Source organism: Dermatophagoides farinae, chromosome 3 (genome assembly GCF_024713945.1).
Source record: "Dermatophagoides farinae isolate YC_2012a chromosome 3, ASM2471394v1, whole genome shotgun sequence".
In the NCBI taxonomy this organism is placed as follows: domain Eukaryota; kingdom Metazoa; phylum Arthropoda; class Arachnida; order Sarcoptiformes; family Pyroglyphidae; genus Dermatophagoides; species Dermatophagoides farinae.
The window spans coordinates 2473216-2493911 of NC_134679.1; the positions used below are offsets into that span (position 1 = coordinate 2473216).

Genomic DNA, 20696 nt, shown 5'->3' on the forward strand with positions numbered 1-20696 from the left:
TTGTGTCCATTTTCCAAATATACAAAAAAAAGGCGCCTATTGATTCCAATTGATTTTATTATTATTATGCATATAAATATAAACATGAGAGATTTGCATCAGTTGAACCAGATTGACAATTTTCAATATTTAGACAATGGATTTTTTTTCAGGAGAAAAAAAAACATTCAAAATGCATCATCATCATAATCATGGCATAAACATTATGGAGAATATCAATATAATAGTAATTTGGCAATCAAATTAATTTATTTCCATTTAAAAAAAATATAATGTTCCAAAATGAATTTTTGAAAATTCAAGAAAATGTTTTTTTTTTGTTAAATGAGATTCCATCAATTTGCAAATATAAAATCGTTGTTCATCTAAGATTCATGATGAAACTGATGTTTCCGGATGGAATTCGGGGAGGGAGCAAAAAAAAAATCTTTATTATGAGAAGAAATTTTTGTTTTGGCCCTTTTTATCATTTTAATTCTTAAAGTTTGTGCTTTTCTGTATTTTTTTCGAATTTTTTTTCATTTTGAATGCGTTCATTCAAACTGTTGGATAATAATAATAATAATAATAATAATGACAGAGCAAAAAAAAAAAGAAGACGAATGGACCGAAATCATTCTGGTTTCACTAATTTTTTTTCTTTCGTATTCTTTTAGTTCTGTTAGTGGATAGAATTTAGACAACGAATCGAGCAAGACAAATCGTCTTTTGAAATTCTTATTCTTGTTCTTTTTTCTCATTATTGTTAGTAGTTATCACTGACAAATTCTGACAAGTTTTTTTTTCTTTAGATTTTTTTTATGTTCACATTCTTGATTTGTGATTTCGTTACAAATGTTTCAGACAGACAATGTAGAAGAGAAACAAAACAAAAAAAAATTTGATTTGAAATACATTTACGATTGGTTATCAAAAAAAAGAAGACGGAAATGAAGTTTTTTACTGCTAAAAATCAAATTCAATGTAATGGCAAAAAAATAAAAATAAAAATAATTGTACATTTCAATAGACTGTGTATCCGGTTTGAAAATCATTTAACAATTTAATCCATTGTGATTTGTGCATATGATAATAATGACGTTAAATTTCATTTAAATTTTGTTGCTGTTGTTGTTGTTGTTGCTATCTAGAAAATAATAAAATCTAAATCAAAACGACAAAATAATCAATCGATTGGAAGGAACAATAAAAAAAATTGCCATCCGAATGATGTACAATGATCCAGTTAGTAAGTGTATCCATTCAATTTAATGGTAGACATTTCATTGAATTCATTCATTATATGATGACGATGATGATGATGATGAATTTTAACAAAAGAAAAATCATCATCATAATCATTAACCTCTGTGAGTGATGAAAACGACTATTGATTTCTCATTTGAAAAGCTATGATTGTGCAATTTATTGGAATTTTGAATTGTATCAACAACAACAAAAACAAACAAAATTCATCCATTTAAAGTTTGTAATCGAACCAACAAAAAAAAAAAATAAAAATATCAACGATCGTAATCGAATAATAAACATTTAGCACATTTTCAATATTTCGTTATTGTTATTGTTATCGTTATTGTCAAAGGTAAAGCTTTTTTTTTCAGTGGCCCTTTAGCGGAAAAATTCGTAAAAAGATTTTTATTTTCGTTCACATCAACAATAATCATTATTGAAACTATTATTTTTGATTCGGATGACTTTGAAAACTTTGAAATGCGAATCGAAACCATAATCATAAAAACAAATAGGTTATTGAAATACGGTCAATCCACATTCTCGAATGAAATGGAATCGAATCCGAATTCTGATCACGATAGAAAATGACTAAAATCTATAAAGTAAACACTAAACAGCAGTATATAGTCAAACAAAGTTTTTTTTTCGTTTTATTTTTTTTTTTGGTTTTTGCTTTAAGAATTTTGTTTCCATCTTATTTTGCCAATTTGCACATTTGTCGACCATACAAAATTCTGATGAAAAACAATTTCTTAACTTCACATTTGATTATTAATTAATTTTTAATGTTCTCATTGCAATTTAATGATAAATTATTAAATTCTGGAAAACAATTCTTGAAAACAAACTTTAATGATGATAATGATGGTGATGAGAAAAACAAGCCATGAAAAAAAAGAATATCGATATGTTGTAAAGCGAAATAGTAATAAAGTAATACGCTTAAAGATAAACTTGTACACATAGACATTCTTAAAATGTCAACCATGTGAAATGTTTCAAAATCAAGAATATGTATGAAGAAAGAAAAAAAATGAAATGAATCAAATAAATTCTATTTTGTTTTCATATATAAATAATGTAGACAAACCATATACCAATGGACACTAAAGATTCATTCATTGAATGGACTTTAAAACTTTCATTCTATCTTTGTTTTTGGTACTCAACACTCCCCCCCGCCGCATTCTGGGTTGAAAATGAGAAAATTCTATAAAAATTGTTTTTGTTTCTGAATAGACCATAAGAAAAGATTGGATAAGAAAGAATTTTTAGTCCATACATATATACATACAACAACAACAACAACAACAACAAACCCAAAGAACAAGAAACTTGCTAAAAAGAAAAGAAGTTAAATTAAAAAGTTGTCAGTTCACAGAATGCCAGAACAGAAAAAATTTCGTCATGAAACTTTTTTTTAGCAGTTGTGACTTTGTGTTTTTTTTTTCTTCAAACGCTCGAATAAACCGACCGATGAGAGACAACTTTTTTTCTCACTATTCTTTTGATGAAAATTTATCTGCAGTTGATTGTCGCCATGCTCATGGACCCAACATACACACACACACACACACACAATGATGATGATCCAATGACCAAAATGTAATTTTTTTTTCATTTCTTTGTTTAAGAAAAAGTTTTTTCTTTATCCACACACACACACACACAAACGACCATAGTTATAGTGATAACGGTTATTGATTTTGAGTTTTTTTTCTCTAAAAAAAAATTTTGTAACATTAAACCATTATAAATTGAATGTTTGAAGAGAACTGTGGTCGCTGGATTGATATCAATGGAAATAAAAACAATTCAAATAATCCAAAATTTTGGAACAAAATATTATAGAAAAAAAATTTGTAAGTCAATTTTTTCTTTGAATATAATTTCGCGCACAAAGAACACACACACACACAAAGACAGCAAGACAAAACACCTAATAGAACAAAATAATAGAATTTTTATAAGAATTCAGGAACAACAACAACAAAAAAAAAAATGATTCCAAATGAAAGATAATAACTCCCTCTCCTTCACCCCACAGGCATGAGACTAGAAAAATTTTTATGTTTGGTACAAACTTTTGGCAAGAGAAAAAAAAATATCATCATGGTTTTGGCGTTTGTTTGTTTGTTGTTTGTTCTCGTATAACATCATCATAATCATCATGGATAAAGTTTTTTCCACTGTTCTTTTCAAATCTAACTATTCTCATTTCGACATATTTACATTTTGTCTTTTCATATTTCTTTTTTTTTTTTTTATTCGACCGGCCAAACCAGAATCACAACAATATTCGAAACAACAACAACAAAGAAATGGAACCATTCGAATGGTCACACTCATTTCTCTGTTCTATGCTCAATTTTTTTTTTGTTAGTTCTTTCTACAATCTTGTTCCTAAAAAAAACGAAGAACAGCAAAAGCATGTATTTTAGTGAGTGGTATATCATGTTTTATAATAAAAATGGATCATCATTTCTTTTAGGAAATTCTCTTTTTTCCTCTCTATTTTCAAACAATTTTCAATGTATGTTGTTTGATAATATATGTATGTTATTATAGTTGCTGTCGTCGTCGTCGTTGTCGTTGTCGTTACTTGGCAAAGAAAATCCAAATGAAATGGATTCTCATCAAAAGAAGAAAAAAAATTCGTATGAAAATGTTAAAACCAATAAATAAATTTAAAAAAAAATTAAGATGGATCAGCAAACATTTTACATATATAAATACAACAAAATAGATAAAACAAAACGTTTGTCACGTATTTTTTTTTTTTTTTTTTTTTTTTTTTTTTTTTTTTTTTTTGACAAAAATTATGAAAAAACAAACAATTCAAATCATCATCTTCTATTGTGGAAACTTTTTCATCAACTCAAACCAGAGAGAAAAAAAATCGCGCTTTCAAACAAACCAAAAATTAAATCGAAAATACGAAATTCGATCCCGATTCTAATTTTATTGCCCACCCTTAATATTTCCACTATTAGTTAGAAATGAAATTATTTTCAACTTAAGTGGGATTCCTTGTCCGATTCTTACATTTTGTTGTATCGATTTCTTTCTATCTCCAATTTCTTTCTTTATTTTGATCTCGAAAACAAACGTTCTTCATGTCTACTGAGTATGCCACAATTAATTTATATATATATCAAACAATCGACCAAAACCGGATGGACTAACATTTCAATTCGATATTTGTGGATAGTAGTTGTTGTGTTGGTCATCGGGTTGGTGATCGATATAGATTTCATTTTCGAAAATTAATAATATAACAATATTAACAATATAACAAAAAAAAATAACAACTACTAATAGTGACGGAATTTGTCTTCAAAACAAAATAACAACAAAAACGAAAACAAAGTTGCTTGATAACCAATTTGGGACAAATAACGAAACAAACCAAGACAAAAAAAAATTTGCCCACTCGATCGAATCTTATTCAATGGAAAGGAAAAACAACGAACCAACCAACCAACCATCCAACAAAAAAAAAGAAAATTTCATTGCAATTATTAGCTTGGTGATCAAAATTGGCCTGAAACCAACATGCAACACAATAACGAGAGAATAAAATAAAAAAAATAAAAAATTTCCCTTGTTGAAGAATGAAGATACGATTCTTGAAATAAACAAGCAAAAAAAACAAAAACAACAACAAAATATACAATGATCGTCAATGGGAAAACAATTAAAGATGACCAAATCATTGGAATCGAATTTTCTTTTCGCTTGAATAAAGCAAACAAATTGTGTAGATAACGAATGAAAAAAAAGTAAAAAAAAATCTGACAGCCAAAAAAAAAAACAAAAACAAAAACGAAAATCCGAAAACTTGGCAAAAAACAGGATTTGCCATGAAAATGATGAATAAATCTTTGTGTATATGTGTGTGTTCGAATTCGAATGGAAATGAATTTGTGTCGGTATAATGGAATGTACAGTTCGCTGTGAAATTGAACATCTGTATCATTATCATCATCATTTCAATGTTTGATTTGATTTTTTTTTTCGTTTTTTTTTCGTTCTTCATGTTGCTAGATTCAAAATACTTAAGGACATTCATAGGAAGAGATTTAGATTGGAACATGAATTGGACCGATAGAAACAATGTGAGTATACTCTATGCAAACTCAATTTTCAATTTGGTCATATCATACGATCAAATTATATCCATCCATTCTATATATGGTTGTAAAAGATCAATCGATGAAATCGTTTATTTGCACATTCGCTTTATTCCGAAAGAATGGTTCAAAAATACTGGAATCGATAATTCATTTTATTTCATATCAAACATTCCATTGGACAGATTAATGAGACATGCCAAATGGTGAATAATAAGTGAAAACAAAAATTCCACAAGATCAAAGAATAAAAATATCTGATATAGTCAATAATATCTTGTAAACAAGCAGCAAAAGATCCAATAATTCAAATATAGATTATTCATAGTAAAAAATTCATTTTAAAGATTGTTGAAAAAAGTGGTGTACACAGTTCATCGATTCCATTTGATATTATGAACCAATCATTCATTTGATTTTTCCATAAATGATTAGAATAAAACTTGAAATATATTAATTTCACACACATGAAAATAAAAAATAGGAAAATGAATAATACTTATATTCGTTTGATGATTGATGAAAACAATGACTATTCCGTAACAACTTCAATGAACGGTATTATTAGAGCGCCAAATTCAATGAGTGTCATGCTGTCTGTCCCAATTCGTTTTGGCGCAGAAAATATATTGGACCATTGTTTGGGATATTTTCGCATACATGCATGCATGTGCCATGAACAGCTGTAGCTATTTGTTCTGAATTTTATATATTTTTTTAGTGTTTTTACTATTTTTTTTTTTTTTTTTTTTGTTTTTCTTTATATTTTATCAAGATGTTTGTGATCAAACGAAATGGCCACCAAGAATCGGTCATGTTCGATAAGATAACATCACGTGTGAGAAAACTTTGTTATGGACTGAACATGCAATTCGTTGATCCAACCATCATTACGATGAAAGTAAGTGAAAGTAAAACTAAATATTCATTGTATTGAAAATTGTTTTTATTTAAATAGGTAATGTCTGGATTATATTCTGGTGTTACAACAAAAGAATTGGATGAATTAGCAGCAGAAATTGCAGCCACGTTGACCACTGAACATATTGATTATGCCATTCTTGCCGCTCGAATAGCTATATCAAATTTACATAAAGAAACAAAAAAAAATTTCTCCGATGTTATTCATGATTTATATACAACGATCAATGAACATACTGGTCAACCCACTCCAATTATATCGAAAGAAATTTATGAAATTATAATGGCCAATTCTGAACGTATTAATTCTGCCATAATCTATGATCGTGATTTTAATTACAATTATTTTGGTTTCAAAACATTATATCGAAGTTATTTGCTCAAAATTTGCGACAAGGTTGTCGAACGACCCCAACATATGTTAATGCGTTGTGCTATTGGTATTCATGGTAATGATATCGATGCCGCCATTGAAACGTATAATTTAATCTCTGAAAATTGGTTTACACATGCATCACCTACATTGTTTAATGCCGGCACAAAACGGCCACAATTATCATCATGTTTTCTGCTTACTATGAGTGCTGATAGTATTGAAGGTATATATGATACCCTTAAAAATTGTGCCATTATTTCAAAATCAGCTGGCGGTATTGGTCTTAATGTTCATTGTATCCGATCTTCTGGTAGTTATATTGCCGGTACGAATGGATTTTCTAATGGCTTGGTTCCTATGTTACGTGTATACAATAATACGGCTCGATATGTTGATCAAGGTGGCAACAAACGTCCTGGAGCATTTGCCATATATCTAGAACCATGGCATTCGGATATCTTTGATTTTATAAATCTTCGTAAAAATACCGGATCCGAAGAATTACGTGCACGTGATTTATTTTATGCCCTTTGGATTCCTGATCTATTCATGAAACGTGTGGATCAAGATGCAATGTGGTCATTGATGTGTCCGAATGAATGTCCTGGATTATTTGATTGTTGGGGTGAAGAATTTGAAAAGCTATATGAACATTATGAAAATGAAAAACGATATCGATCACAATGTCGTGCTCGTGATCTTTGGTTTTCCATTATTGAATCACAAATCGAAACTGGCACACCGTATATGGTTTATAAGGATCATTGTAATCGTAAATCAAATCAACAAAATCTTGGTACAATCAAATGTTCTAATCTTTGTACGGAGATTGTGGAATATTCATCTAAAGATGAAATTGCTGTCTGTAATTTAGCCTCGATTGCTTTGAACAAATTCGTTGATCATAAAAATCGAATCTATGATTTTAAAAAATTGAAATCGATTGTTAAGGTTGTCACTCGTAATCTAAACAAAGTTATTGATGTTACTTATTATCCCGTACCGGAAGCTCGATATTCGAATCTTCGACATCGACCGATAGGTATCGGTGTTCAAGGTTTGGCCGATGCATTCATTCTAATGCGTTATCCATACGAAAGTGAAGAAGCTCGATTGCTCAATATTCAGATTTTTGAAACAATTTATTATGGTGCATTAGAAGCAAGTTGTGAATTGGCTGAACGAAATGGTCCATATGAAACGTATGAAGGATCACCAGTATCTAAAGGTATTCTACAGTTTGACATGTGGAATCGTCAACCAACATCTCTTTGGAATTGGAACGATTTGAAAGCTCGAATCGCAAAACATGGTATACGAAATAGTTTGCTTGTAGCTCCAATGCCTACAGCTTCGACAGCACAAATTCTTGGGAACAATGAATCTTTTGAACCATATACAAGTAATATATACACAAGACGTGTTCTTTCCGGAGAATTTCAGGTTTGTTTATTTTCTGACAATTTTTTCTATTTAAATTTCATATTTTTCTACGATTTTAGATTGTCAATCCTCATCTTATACGTGATTTAACCGAATTAGGTCTTTGGAATAATTTACTTAAAATGAAAATAATATCTTCACAAGGTTCAGTACAGAATATTGATAGTATTCCGAAGAATATCCGAGATCTATACAAAACTGTTTGGGAAATATCACAGAAAACAATTGTCCAGATGGCTGTTGATCGTGGTGCATACATTGATCAAAGTCAATCATTAAACATTCATTTTGCCGAGCCAAATATTACGAAATTGACATCAATGCATTTTTTTGGTTGGCGTTCAGGATTGAAAACCGGAATGTATTATTTACGTACGAAACCGGCTGCACAGGCTATACAATTTACGGTGGATAAAACAAAAATACGTATAACAGAAGAAATACAAGAGCCAAATGACGTAAACGATGGTAATAATGATAAAAATTCAGGTGATTTTACAATGAATAAAACACGTGAAGAAAGAGAATTAGCATTAGCTAAACTTGAATGTTCATTGGCCAATAAGGATGCTTGTCTATTGTGTAGTTCATAAATCATTTCGATAATAATAATATTAAAAATGACATTGCCAATTATCTAATGCTGTAATCAATTGTAATTGAATAATGATTTGATTATATGATTGAATTTGATTGATTTGATGTCTACCAAATTTACCTGAAAAATGCATATTTTTGTCCATTATATATTTAAATATATAAATCAAAATGGTCAAACCATTTGATGTGTGATCATCATCATGATAATGATTTTGTCAAACAGTGGATGACGTGTCCGCCATTATTTTACTATCGATGACGATTATGTGTTTTTTTTTTATTTTAAACAAATTTTTGCATCTGAATTACTATAATTTATATATGAATATGTAAAAATGAGCTGTAGCCCTTCACATTTAATAACTGTGTATGCAAAAAAAAGCCGGTGTGTGTATATGATGTTATGATGACCTTCAAAATACACACATATTTTTTTATATATATAACACGTTGTTGAGGCGCATGTACACAATATATCGATATATGATTGCATGATGTCATCGTATGATACAACAACAGTCATTCTTGCATGTATACATCTGTGTTCCAACAAAATATAATGGAAATGAGCAAATGATTCTATATTGTCTTTGTTTGTTGTGTATATAAATTAGATTCCTACATTCTGTAGAATCGTTTTCATTTGATGATAATCGATAAGACAATTTTTTGCCATTTTATAATAAGGTAAATATTTCGTATGAAAAAGAGGTGTATAATTCCTCTTTTTTTTCCCGTTTAAATATTGATTGCTTATCATCATTAGTGATTATGATAATAAAAGTGTTTTTTTTTCTTTATGTCACGTATGACAAATAGGTCCTGCTTTATAATTCCATCTACAAATGAAAAAAATAATATAATTTTAAAGAAAATCAATCGTGTTTTGTGTTTTTTCTCTACAAAAAAAAAAATTTTATATAGCATATCTACCTGTGTTCGCGGTAAGTCAAATAGATGAATCGATTTTATTCTAATTGTTTTTTTAAATTGTAAGATCTATAAAACAACATTTTTTTGTTTCATTGATCTAAGTTTCGTTGAGAGAACATTATACAGTGAGGGAAAAAAATGTCGAATTTTTTTTCAGATTGATTTTTCATTATATTTATACCAAATTATGATCATTATGATGGGAAAAAATTGTTTATTTCATCCATCATTTTTATCATCAAATCGATTTGTTCGTTTTGTAATCATTATTGTTGTTTGTTTTGCTGCCAATTTTTTTTCCTCTTCTGTATTGGTTTCTTTTTTTTAAAGAAAACCATATAGAAAAATTTTCATACAAAATGATCTTTAACAAGAAACATTTCTTTGTCCAATTAAATGAAATATATCGATAGATAATAATAATAACATCAAATGTTTAATAAATATATGATACAATGAAAAAAAATATGTCAATTTCTATACTTCCAATAACATTGGCCTTGATTTTTTTTTTTAATTATCGCTCATCATTTTTATAAATATAGACATGTGAGTCTGATGATTAAAAGATATGATGATATGATGATGATGATGATGATTTATATAATGATGAATCGAAATTCTTTGATGATATAATCTCATGATTATGATAAAATGATGTTCATACAAAATCCTAAACGAAAAAAAAAAATTGGTTACATATGCTCTCATTTAGCTGTTTTTTTTTCGATTTCATGTACTGGACAAAGTACAGCTTATCATTTGATTGATGTAGGTTTTAATTTATTGTATGGTGAAATGGATTAAGAATATGTATTAAAATTGATGAAATACTTGTTGCATATTTCTTAATTACCATTTTCAATTATTCTTTTTTTTTGTTTGTTTTGGCTATAAATTAGGATTAATTGTTTGTTTTTTTTTTCGTTGAAATATTTGAAGATGATAATTAAAATTAAAACATAAACATTTAATAATGATGATGTGTGATGAAATGGATTATTATCTTTTTTTTCCAATAAAAATCTCACGAGTTGCATATCTGTTGCACTTGTTTGAATCAGCAAATTATTTATTTATTATGAATCGATATGAGAATGATTCATTCAAAAATTGATTATCAAGCAAATTGATTGTCGCATAATCCAAAACTATAATGTCTATGGTATATCCATTTTTCCTTTGATGATCTATTTTCATGACTGTTATGGGTCGTTTTTTTCAACTCACTTTTCATAGATTATATATGGTTGAATACATCTGATTGTTTATTGTAGGTTTTAAAAAAGTTTTTCATGGTCATCTTTCTGCACCTGAAATCATTGCCAACTCTATATTATCAGCCGAAGCAAAGAAAAAAAAAATGTTCGCATGACTGATTAAACTTCCGACAAAAAAAAATCAAGCCAAAAAATTCAAATATCATATCCGTTAAATAATTTGCCTGTGTAGTTTTGTTTATTTCATTCGATTTTTTTTTTGTTATTTTGTTTTGAGTTTTGTAACATTCATTCATTTTGTTCTATGTACATATGTTCTTGGGTTTTGTGTTCCTACTTTCTGTTGCTCGTGTATTCAGGTTACAATCATTCGTTTGATAGAGGATTATATTTATATTTATATATATCAACTGAAAAAAATCTTAATAAAATCATTTGATCAATCAGCGTTTCTAAAACGTTTTCGGCAGAGGACGAAGTGTGGGTACTATTTTATAGCACAGTAACAGTTGGTAAATTTTTTTTTGCGGACCACAGATTGTGAATACTAATGTGTTGCTATAAGAGAGTACATCTACGAAAAAAAACTATCATTTTTGGCTTTTGATTATCAGTAATATTTTCTTTATACATTCAATGCAAATCACGACAATCAAGCTAGTTAAAGTTGATTAAAGTTGTGTGTCTATGTTTTTTTTTGTTCATGATTTATTCACAAATTTGGCCTATATATTCTATAACAAATTTCCAATAATCAAACATCAGAGTTTGAATTGACAACCGATCATATTCATATATTCACTCGTGATTTTGTGGCATTAATTTTTTTTTTGTTTTTAATAAAAAAAAATTTTTCTCCATAGCATTTTTGTTGCTATCAACGATATTGTATTGTGATATTTTTCATTATATTATAATCTGATTTATTTGTGGCAGAAAAAAATTCAATTTAGTCGTAAGTGGTCAATGTTTTTTTTTACATTTATAATTTGATTCATTCATATTGAACTTGATTGAATTCTATCTGTGTTTGTTTAGTTGTGTGTCTGACTTTAGTTTGTAACGGAAATCACCATTTCCCTTACATGTTTGTTATATGTTAATCTAATTTATTTGAGCAATTAAATTAATTAAATTTTGTTTTTTTTCTCTCTCTCTCTTTTTCTCCCTTTTTTCAAATAGTCTTCAATATAGTCCATTCTAGTTTTTCTTCTCTACAAATTTTAAATTTATTTATAATCAATCTAATCTCAATCAATAATCAACAAAATGCCACCATTCATCAAAACAAATGTCAACGATGTACTTGACAGTGATATTCCAGATTTAGAGCCAAGTGTCGAATTAAAAGGTGATTTAAATGATTTATTGCAAGCACAAAAAAATCAAAAGCCATATAAAATACAAATCGTATGGCGTAATGTAATCATAATGGGTCTTCTTCATGTGGCTGCCATTTATGGTGCTACATTATGTTTCGGTACAGCAAAATGGCAAACGGTCGTTGCTGGTATGTGTTTTACTCTATATGACCTTTTCTCTTACTAATTAATGGCATTTTTATTTCGAAAATATTAGCAATTCTTTTGTATGTTTATACTGGATTGGGTATTACGGCCGGTGCTCATCGTCTTTGGTCACATCGATCTTATAAGGCTAAATTTCCATTGCGATTATTTTTAGCTTTGGCACAAACAATGGCCGTACAGGTTAGTTTATCAGTCATAATCAGTATCATTGAAAATAATGTTCCATCCGATTTTTTTTTCAGAATCACATCTATGAATGGTCTCGTGATCATCGAGTACATCATAAATATTCGGAAACTGATGCTGATCCGCATAACGCAAAACGTGGTTTTTTCTTTGCCCATGTTGGTTGGCTTCTCTGCCGAAAACATCCAGAGGTTATCAATAAAGGCAAAACAATCAGTTATGATGATCTACTTCGCGATCCGATTGTTGTATTTCAACGAAGGTTAGTTAATTCAAAAAAAAAAAAAAAAACAAAATTACGTTGACTAAGCAGTGAATGTGTAAATGTAGTAAAAAGAAAAAAGGAAGAAACTGAAGAAGAAAAACAAAAATGATGATATGATCTCAACATCAACACTGTTGATGGTTATATAAAGGCAATCTTATCATAATAATTTTATCCATTTAAAAGAAGAAAAACATTTAGTAATAGTTTATTATTATAAGGAAAAATCTTTCATCTCCAATAATCAACATGTACTCAATAATGTTATATAGCGAAACAAAAAATCAAGATTTGAGGTCCATTACCAAAAAAAAAAAAACATCCTAAAGAAGAAAAATACCATGTTCTGATAAGGCCATGATATCTATGACTTGTTCGGTCATTGGTTATTAGTTTGTGTGTAGTAATCATGAAATGAAACATCTAGATTAGGTCATGTGACGATGATGATGATGATGAAGATGAGCGAATCAATGATTTTTTTTTATTTGTTTTTTTTCATATGAAGAAAATAATTTGTAGCTTATTTCGTCATTGAGATACATCATGCGAACGATGAACTTGTTTTTGTTATTATGAAGATGATGTTTTCATTTGAAATGAAAACTTTTTTTGTTTTTTTTTCTTTTGTGGTTATATTAGTTAGGTTATTCTTTTGATGATTTTTTTTCTTTCTTTTGCTTATATATATTAATTAATCATCATCCATTATTTTTCCATGAAATAAAACCATGTAAATAGGAATATGTATGACAAAATTGAATAAGACACAAGTTACAAATATTGAAATGATGGAAATTTCTGCGTAATTTCTATTTTTTGTCAGATTTACTATTTACATCTAGTTGATGGAAAAAAAGTCACGTTTTCATATAATCTGACATTAAATTCAATTTCTTTTTTTCATTCTAAAATTCTTATTCTTGTTTATTATTTATATATATAGATATTATATTCCATTGATATTGATCTGTTGTTTTATTTTGCCAACATTGTTACCAACATTGTTATGGGGTGAAACATTATGGAATGCATATTTTATCTGTGCCGTATTACGTTATGTATGGACATTGAATATGACCTGGTTGGTCAATTCGGCTGCACATTTCTGGGGACGTCATCCGTAAGTTTATCAATCATTTTTTTTCTTTATCATATTTTCATCATCATCATCATCATCATCATCATCATCATCATCATCATCATCATCATTTTGTTAGTTTTTCAACAAAATTATTTTCAATTTCCTCACTAATTTTTCTGTTTTTCTACTTTTTTTTTGGGTATTTCCATCATTTTCTCGATCACACACACACACACACACACACACAATGATTGCACGTTTACCAGATATTGGTCGATAATTTAAAGATTGTTAGATTTATACTTTAGTTTAGTTTAGTTTAGTTTGAATTTTGATATGAAAACAAAATCAATATTTTTCAATGGAGAATTTTTTCTTCTCCATTGATTTTTTTTTTCAATGCCACATCGAATAATAATAATCATCGTCATCATCATCATCATTTCATTAGATTTAAAGCTATAATCAATTTTTTGTTTTTCATTTTTAAAAAGAAAAGAATGTTTAGTTTTTAGCTTTTTTTAAAAAAAAAACAACTAAAATTTATTGATTGAATTGCGCGGCCTAGCTTTAGATTTGTTGTTGTTATTTTTCTTATCCATCAAACTTTGATAACAAACAAAAAAAATTGTGATATGAAATGTGAAATGAAATTTTTTTTTCTCAGATTTTTGGAGAATGAAAAAATAACTAAACGAAAGATTCATTCGTTTTTTTTTGGCGCGCTAAACACACACATATACACACAAAAAAAGAAAGATAGAAAAAAACTCCACCCATTTGTTTTCCTCTTGCCCAAATTTTTTTGCTATCACATGCTTTATTTAGAGGAAAAAATCTAAATTTTTATTTATTTATTTTTTTATTTTCTCTTTTCTTTCGCAAAAAAAATGTCATTCGATTTGATTATCATTTCAATCTCTTACTAATGATGATGATGATGATGATTATATTCGTTCATTGAAACCGACCCGATTAATAATGTTGGCCGATTATTGATGCAATTTTTTTTTCTACTTTATCTCTATGTATATAATATAATGCCATGGATGATTGGAATGATGTAGATATGATAAAAACATTCATCCAGCGGAAAACTATTTGACAGTATATGGTGCCATTGGTGAAGGCTTTCATAATTATCATCATACATTTCCATGGGACTATAGTACTTCGGAATTAGGATGGCGTTTTAATCTAACAACAATGTTTATTAATGCAATGGCTGCCATTGGACAAGCATATGATTTGAAACAAGTTTCGCCCGAAATGATTATAAAACGTAAACTACGTACTGGTGATATCGATACTCATGGTAATTACGGCCTTTATAATCCACCGATGATGAAGGAATCGACTTCATTGCATCATCGACAAGATAACGACAAGCAACATCAACACTAAGCAACAAAAAAAAAACAACAGCAGCGGCTGCAAGCAACGGTGTGTTGGTTTGAATTTTTTTTTTTTAAATCAAAACTGATTCAAATCAAATCATATAAATGTTTTTTGTGAGTGAATGACCAAAAAAAAAAAAAATCACAAAAATCATCTACAAAAATTTCTATTTTTTTTTGTTATCCGTTATAACCAGAGAAAAACTCTATAATTCACAATCACACCAACCGATGTAAAAAAAAATGAAAGAAGTTTGAGAATTAGATATGTGATGAATGAACCGGAACTAAAACAGAAAAAAATTTGAAAAAATTTTCTATCTGTGCACACCATACTTTCATACACAATACACACACATCTTTGAAATCTTCTTCTTCTTCTTCTTTTTTTTCTATTATACAGAATTTCACCCGGTGTTATTTTCTCCAAATGAATAAATAAACAAAAATTCTGAAGAACAATATATTTATTATAAATTTGAATTTTAAAAAATTTTCAATTCAATGAAAAAAATGTTATGAATATTTTTTTGCATTTTTTTTAGAACAAAAAAATTGCAATTTTTATCACGCCCACTATTGATTTACTGATAAATCAGTGATAATCATTTCATCAATCAATCAATCGAGAAAAAAAACGGGTGCAATCACATCAAGAAAAAATATTGCAGGTTATTCAAATTTATCATCGATAGAATGTTTATCGATTCTCAGCGACAAAAACATTTGCCAAAAGAAAAAACTATCAAACAATTCACCTCTTAACTTTTTTTTTTTGCTTTGATTTTTTTTTTCGTTTCAATTCAACATTTTCACCTCTACACAACAAAATGAATGCCTCAACTTTTTCTCTTAATCTTTTTGGATATAATTCATTACGAATGTTGATTACATTATACATGGCCATTTGTTTGATTTATTCATTGAAATTGACCATTGTGAATGCATCACCTGTGGTCAATATTGGCAAAAATTCGGGTACAAATCATGATCATTCTACTCATCAAAATTCATTATCACCAACCGATTTAATCAGTAATACCGAATATTTTCGTCAAATGTTATCAAATGGTAGCGGTTTCAATAAAACGATTCTTTTTAAACGTGAAGATGTTACAGATAATATTGTCAAAATATTGCGAAATAATCCTAATGATCTATTGCTCACTAATCAAACTGATCATCATTTAGGATCGATTGATTGAACAAATTAATTAATTTTGAATCATACAGACCTCTTTCTCTTCCTCATTCTCTCCTCACGTTTTGTAACCAAAAGAATTTTTTTTTACGAAAAAAATGAGGCGAACAAAAAATAATATTATCACTACCTCAACCTCAGTAGATGAGATGAAAAAAAATCCAATTATCCGACCAAAAAAAAAAAAAAAAAAAAAAAATGGGATCAATCAATCAAACAATTGGGATTACTCCCAATATCACATAGTTTAATATATATTTATTTTTTTTATCACAAAATTCCATGTTTTAAGTTCAATATAAATTGATTGTGTTCGATTATTCATTCATAAAGAAAATGTCCAGCATTCAATTCAGTCCATTTTTCAATTTACAAATATGTAATTCATTTATATCTGTGCCATATTGGTTTTGTTTTTCTTTCTATTTTTTATCGGTTAAAATTTCTTTTCATTTTTTTTTGTCAATTTGAAATTTTTTTTTCTATGATTAAAATAATTTAATTACCAAAGATGGCAGCACTAGCTTTAGCAATTTCATATTTATCATCAGTACAATCGGGAAATTGTTGTCGACATTGATGACATTCATTTTCTGGTGTTGATGCCATTTTATAGCCAGCAATTGCAGCATTATGGATTATATCGATTGATTTGGATTTATTTGGATCACCTTTCATTAAAGTAGATTCACTTGCTGGTGGTTCAACCATGTTCATGCCCAATTCAGTGATAGTCATTGAATACAATTGACAAGTATTTTCACAGCTTACCAATGAATAACAACTTGTCAAATTGGCACGATCAACAAAATGCATTGAATAATGATAATATAACATTTCTGGACTAAGATTTTGAGGTAATTTTGGTGCTAAATCAACGAATGAGACATTTGATTCGATCAATTTTCGATACAATGCATTAATTCGTACAGTGTAAGCATAATTTAATGGTGGACAATTAGCTGAATATTGATTCTGACAATTTATACAAGCTGATCGAAGACCTTTACCACTGGTAGATTTGGCGTTACGAGCAAAGTCAATACCTTTCCTGGATGCTTGCATGATAACCTTAGCAAAATCGGGTGTTTCATCATCTTCATCTTTTTTCGATGATGCCTTCCATGGCAGATATAAATTGATCAATAACAGATTGTTCACGTTGTTTTTGTTCGGCTGTTCTTTCGGGCCATGAATAACAATGTTCGTTACAGGCAGACATGCCAATACAATCGGTCATATTGGCTTCATTGATAAAACGCTAAATTTTGAATGAATAAATCTGAAACATGAACTTGATTCGATACGGTTATATTCATTCGATTTGTTGCATCCGGATTGTAATGCATAAATGGTAACGATGTATCAGCATTGTCAATAATATCTTTGACCAATACAGAAATTGAATTCTTTAAGCGGGTACATTTTTTCAAACTTGATTCATACACTTGATCTGGTTTACAAAGTGTTGGCTGTGATCTTGGTATACGGCTTCGAGCATCAATCAATAACGATGATAAGCCGATGATCAATAAGATCCAACAAGCACTAAAGCCGTGTACACTGATAGACATTTCGATTCTGGATTGATTGATTGAGATCAGATCAACAACAAGCACATTCAAATACCTATAAAGTAAGATTCTAAATTTAGATATGAAATTTAAAAAAAAAAATTTGATTGTTACCGATTGATTTTAAATCGTAACTCGTCGTCGATTATATATTGCAGCTAGCCACAATAAAGATGAAAAATAGAAGATTCGATCCTGACCACTGATCAATATGATAGAATGACCCGAATCAAATGTTCGTCCATCGTCTTTTAAACATTTTTTTCATCGTGTTTATAATGACATAGTGAAGAAGGGGGGCGTCAGCGGATGCGATTTTTTTTTTGATCATCTCTGTTGTTCTTCTTTTCAGCATTGAATCATTTTTTTTTGTTTTAGTTTCTCTTTTTTTTCACATACACATTTCAACTGTCCAAAAAAAGTTCCAAAATGATGATGATGATGATGATAAAAACTTGTAGAAACTTGGACGTGATCCTCTTCAAATCAGATTTTTTTTTAACGAAGAAGACGACTACGAATCCGATAAAATCAAACGACCTAATATTTGTTTGAAATTTTATAAATGGAAAAAGAAGAAGAAGAAAAAAAAGGAAGAAAAATAAATCAAAAGAACAAGTTCCTTGTTTTCAATATTTTTACGTAAACATTTTTTGTTTTGTTTTCATTTAGATTTGATTTTTTTTGTTGTTTTTTCCATGTTTCTGTCATTCTCAACGATGATGATGATGATGATGGAAATTATTGTCAATCAAAAATAATAAAGCAAAAATAACATGAAAAAGATGTAATCAGCATCATCATCATCATCATCATCATTATCATGATCTGGGAATTTCAAATATGGTATAATGATGATGATAATGATTGACAGCAACACAATCACAATCACACACACACACACACACACATTGGATCGACACGATGAATAATAATAAACAACGAATGAATTGGTTCACATTATGGATCATCATCATCATCATTCTAAATAGTTCGTCTGTCCGTATGTCGATATAAAAAATTGGAAAGAAAAATTTTCGAAATTGAACTAGTTTTTTTCACCATTTCTTGACTGTGAGACGGAAATATTCATTTTTTTTCTTCTTCGCGACTATAATAATCTTTGGGACTTGATTATAATTTTTTTTTACGATTTTTTCAGGGCGCTAAAAGTGTGTGAATGTGTCGTGTAGAAAAATAATGTTTTCAATTTTTTTTTTGCTATTTTTATGTATACAACATTAGAGAAAATTCATTCAAAATTTTGTTATTCACTCACGCATACATCATCATCATTATTATTGACAGGTGTATGATGAGGGCGAAAAAAAAATACACGACGACCAGGAACGAGAACTTGGTACGATTTCAATTTTCGACCTATTATAATTCGAGAACAATCAATTTAAGCCATAATGATATATATAGACATATTTCTTTGAATTGAATGAATGAATGAATATATGATGATGACAAAAAAAAGCGAACAACTGTAATGATGATGATGATCCATCATGATCCCAACCATGATTACCTGATGATGATGTTGAAATAATAATGATTTAATGATGATAATAATTCATTTTCGTTCTTTTCCACCTTTATTTTCTTTAAAACATTAATTTTACACCAAATCATCATCATTCATTTATTGATTGATGAATAATAAAATCAGTAAAAATTTCCTGGATTTTTTTTTAATAAAAAACAATTTTCTTGAAATTCAATTTTTTTTTTAAATAATCATCACTTTTTTTGCATATAGCTTGATTGCTTGACTTTCACCAGTTTGATAGATTAGTTTGACCTAAAATGTCATGAGGATTATTAGATGAAAAAAATTCGAATGAGGGAATTTTCAAATAAATTATCCAGATAATTTTATTGTCTTGTGTGGAAAAAAAGTGATGATATGATGATGAATGTTAATTAGAATCGTGTTTTTTTCAATTGAAATAATCAAAAACAAAACAAAAATTGGACATTTTATTGAACATATATCAACATCATCATGGTATCGAGAAAATTTTATATTTTATTCATATATGTAAAAGCCATATATATTGAAAATATAATCTCTTTAGTCATTTCATGGTAAAAAAACAATTCTCAAATCCCGTCACTTAAATATTGAAAAAGTAATGACAAAATTTCCGAACCTGTTGTATGATTTTTTTTTCTTGTTCACTTGTAGCGTAATTATTATCATTATTACAGATGTTCATTTTCTTGTTTATATGTCCTGAAAGCATTATGCATGATTCAAAATTTATTACCTTTACGAATTTTGTTTTTTTTTCAATTTTAGAAATTGAATTTTAATCATTGAGAAATAAATAATACGGTTATCTCGAACATTCGAATGATTCAATTTGTCTATCAGTCTCCATTCGGTCGGTCGGTCGGTCGATCGATCGTAGAGATCATGCGAAAAGGATTGAAGATTGTGATGAAACCTGTGTATTTTTTCTTCATTCAGAATGGGATACTCATACTAATTTTGTTTTTTTTATCTTTCAATAAAAAAAAAAAAAATTCGATCAAGGAAACGACAACGATTTTGATGCGATGATATATGTGTGCGTGTGTGTGTGTGTTTGT

At 28.6% G+C, this 20696-nt stretch overlaps 3 protein-coding genes across 7 annotated transcripts; 2 read left to right on the forward strand and 1 right to left on the reverse strand.

The window, feature by feature from the left end:
• Positions 1 to 1256: 1256 nt before the first annotated feature.
• LOC124494830 (ribonucleoside-diphosphate reductase large subunit-like) lies at positions 1257 to 8883 on the forward strand. 2 transcript variants are annotated; one of them, XM_075729671.1, is made up of 5 exons: positions 1257 to 1582; positions 5281 to 5351; positions 6142 to 6267; positions 6325 to 8106; positions 8166 to 8883. In XM_075729671.1, exons 2-5 carry the CDS (start codon positions 5328 to 5330, stop codon positions 8697 to 8699), a joined length of 2466 nt encoding a protein of 821 aa, XP_075585786.1. In that variant the 5' UTR covers positions 1257 to 1582; positions 5281 to 5327; the 3' UTR covers positions 8700 to 8883. The 2 variants fall into 2 exon arrangements, with proteins under 2 accessions (XP_075585786.1, XP_046914056.2); XM_047058100.2 differs by lacking the exon at positions 1257 to 1582 and having other exon boundaries at positions 5272 to 5351; positions 8166 to 8794.
• A 299-nt stretch (positions 8884 to 9182) lies between these two features.
• LOC124494831 (acyl-CoA desaturase 1) lies at positions 9183 to 19021 on the forward strand. Of its 4 annotated transcripts, none has more exons than XM_075729673.1 (7): positions 9183 to 9393; positions 9526 to 9650; positions 12042 to 12369; positions 12438 to 12568; positions 12631 to 12836; positions 13786 to 13962; positions 14991 to 15782. In XM_075729673.1, the coding sequence occupies exons 3-7, from the start codon at positions 12129 to 12131 to the stop codon at positions 15325 to 15327; spliced, it is 1092 nt and encodes a 363-aa protein (XP_075585788.1). In that variant the 5' UTR covers positions 9183 to 9393; positions 9526 to 9650; positions 12042 to 12128; the 3' UTR covers positions 15328 to 15782. The 4 variants fall into 4 exon arrangements, with proteins under 4 accessions (XP_075585788.1, XP_075585790.1, XP_075585787.1 ...); XM_075729672.1 differs by lacking the exons at positions 9183 to 9393; positions 9526 to 9650 and adding exons at positions 10612 to 11814; positions 16239 to 19021 and having other exon boundaries at positions 14991 to 15226; XM_075729675.1 differs by lacking the exon at positions 9183 to 9393 and having other exon boundaries at positions 12438 to 12562.
• Positions 16767 to 18095, reverse strand: LOC124494519 (uncharacterized). Its single transcript, XM_047057697.2, is given in 3 exon segments — positions 16767 to 17640; positions 17642 to 17779; positions 17781 to 18095. Coding segments are annotated over 3 exon segments (1074 nt in total). The 3' UTR covers positions 16767 to 17019.
• Positions 19022 to 20696: the final 1675 nt, after the last annotated feature.

Excerpts from the sequence above, each read along its gene's own strand:
- LOC124494830 (XM_075729671.1), top strand. The coding sequence starts at position 5,328 with ATGAATTGGACCGATAGAAACAAT. Across the intron at positions 5,352-6,141 it reads ATTGGACCGATAGAAACAAT|ATGTTTGTGATCAAACGAAA; the intron begins GTGAGTATACTC and ends TATTTTATCAAG. Across the intron at positions 8,107-8,165 it reads TTCTTTCCGGAGAATTTCAG|ATTGTCAATCCTCATCTTAT; the intron begins GTTTGTTTATTT and ends CTACGATTTTAG.
- LOC124494831 (XM_075729672.1), top strand. The coding sequence starts at position 12,129 with ATGCCACCATTCATCAAAACAAATGTCAACGATGTACTTGACAGTGAT. Across the intron at positions 12,569-12,630 it reads CACAAACAATGGCCGTACAG|AATCACATCTATGAATGGTC; the intron begins GTTAGTTTATCA and ends TTTTTTTTTCAG. Across the intron at positions 15,227-16,238 it reads TAAACTACGTACTGGTGATA|ATTCATTGAAATTGACCATT; the intron begins TCGATACTCATG and ends TTTGTTTGATTT.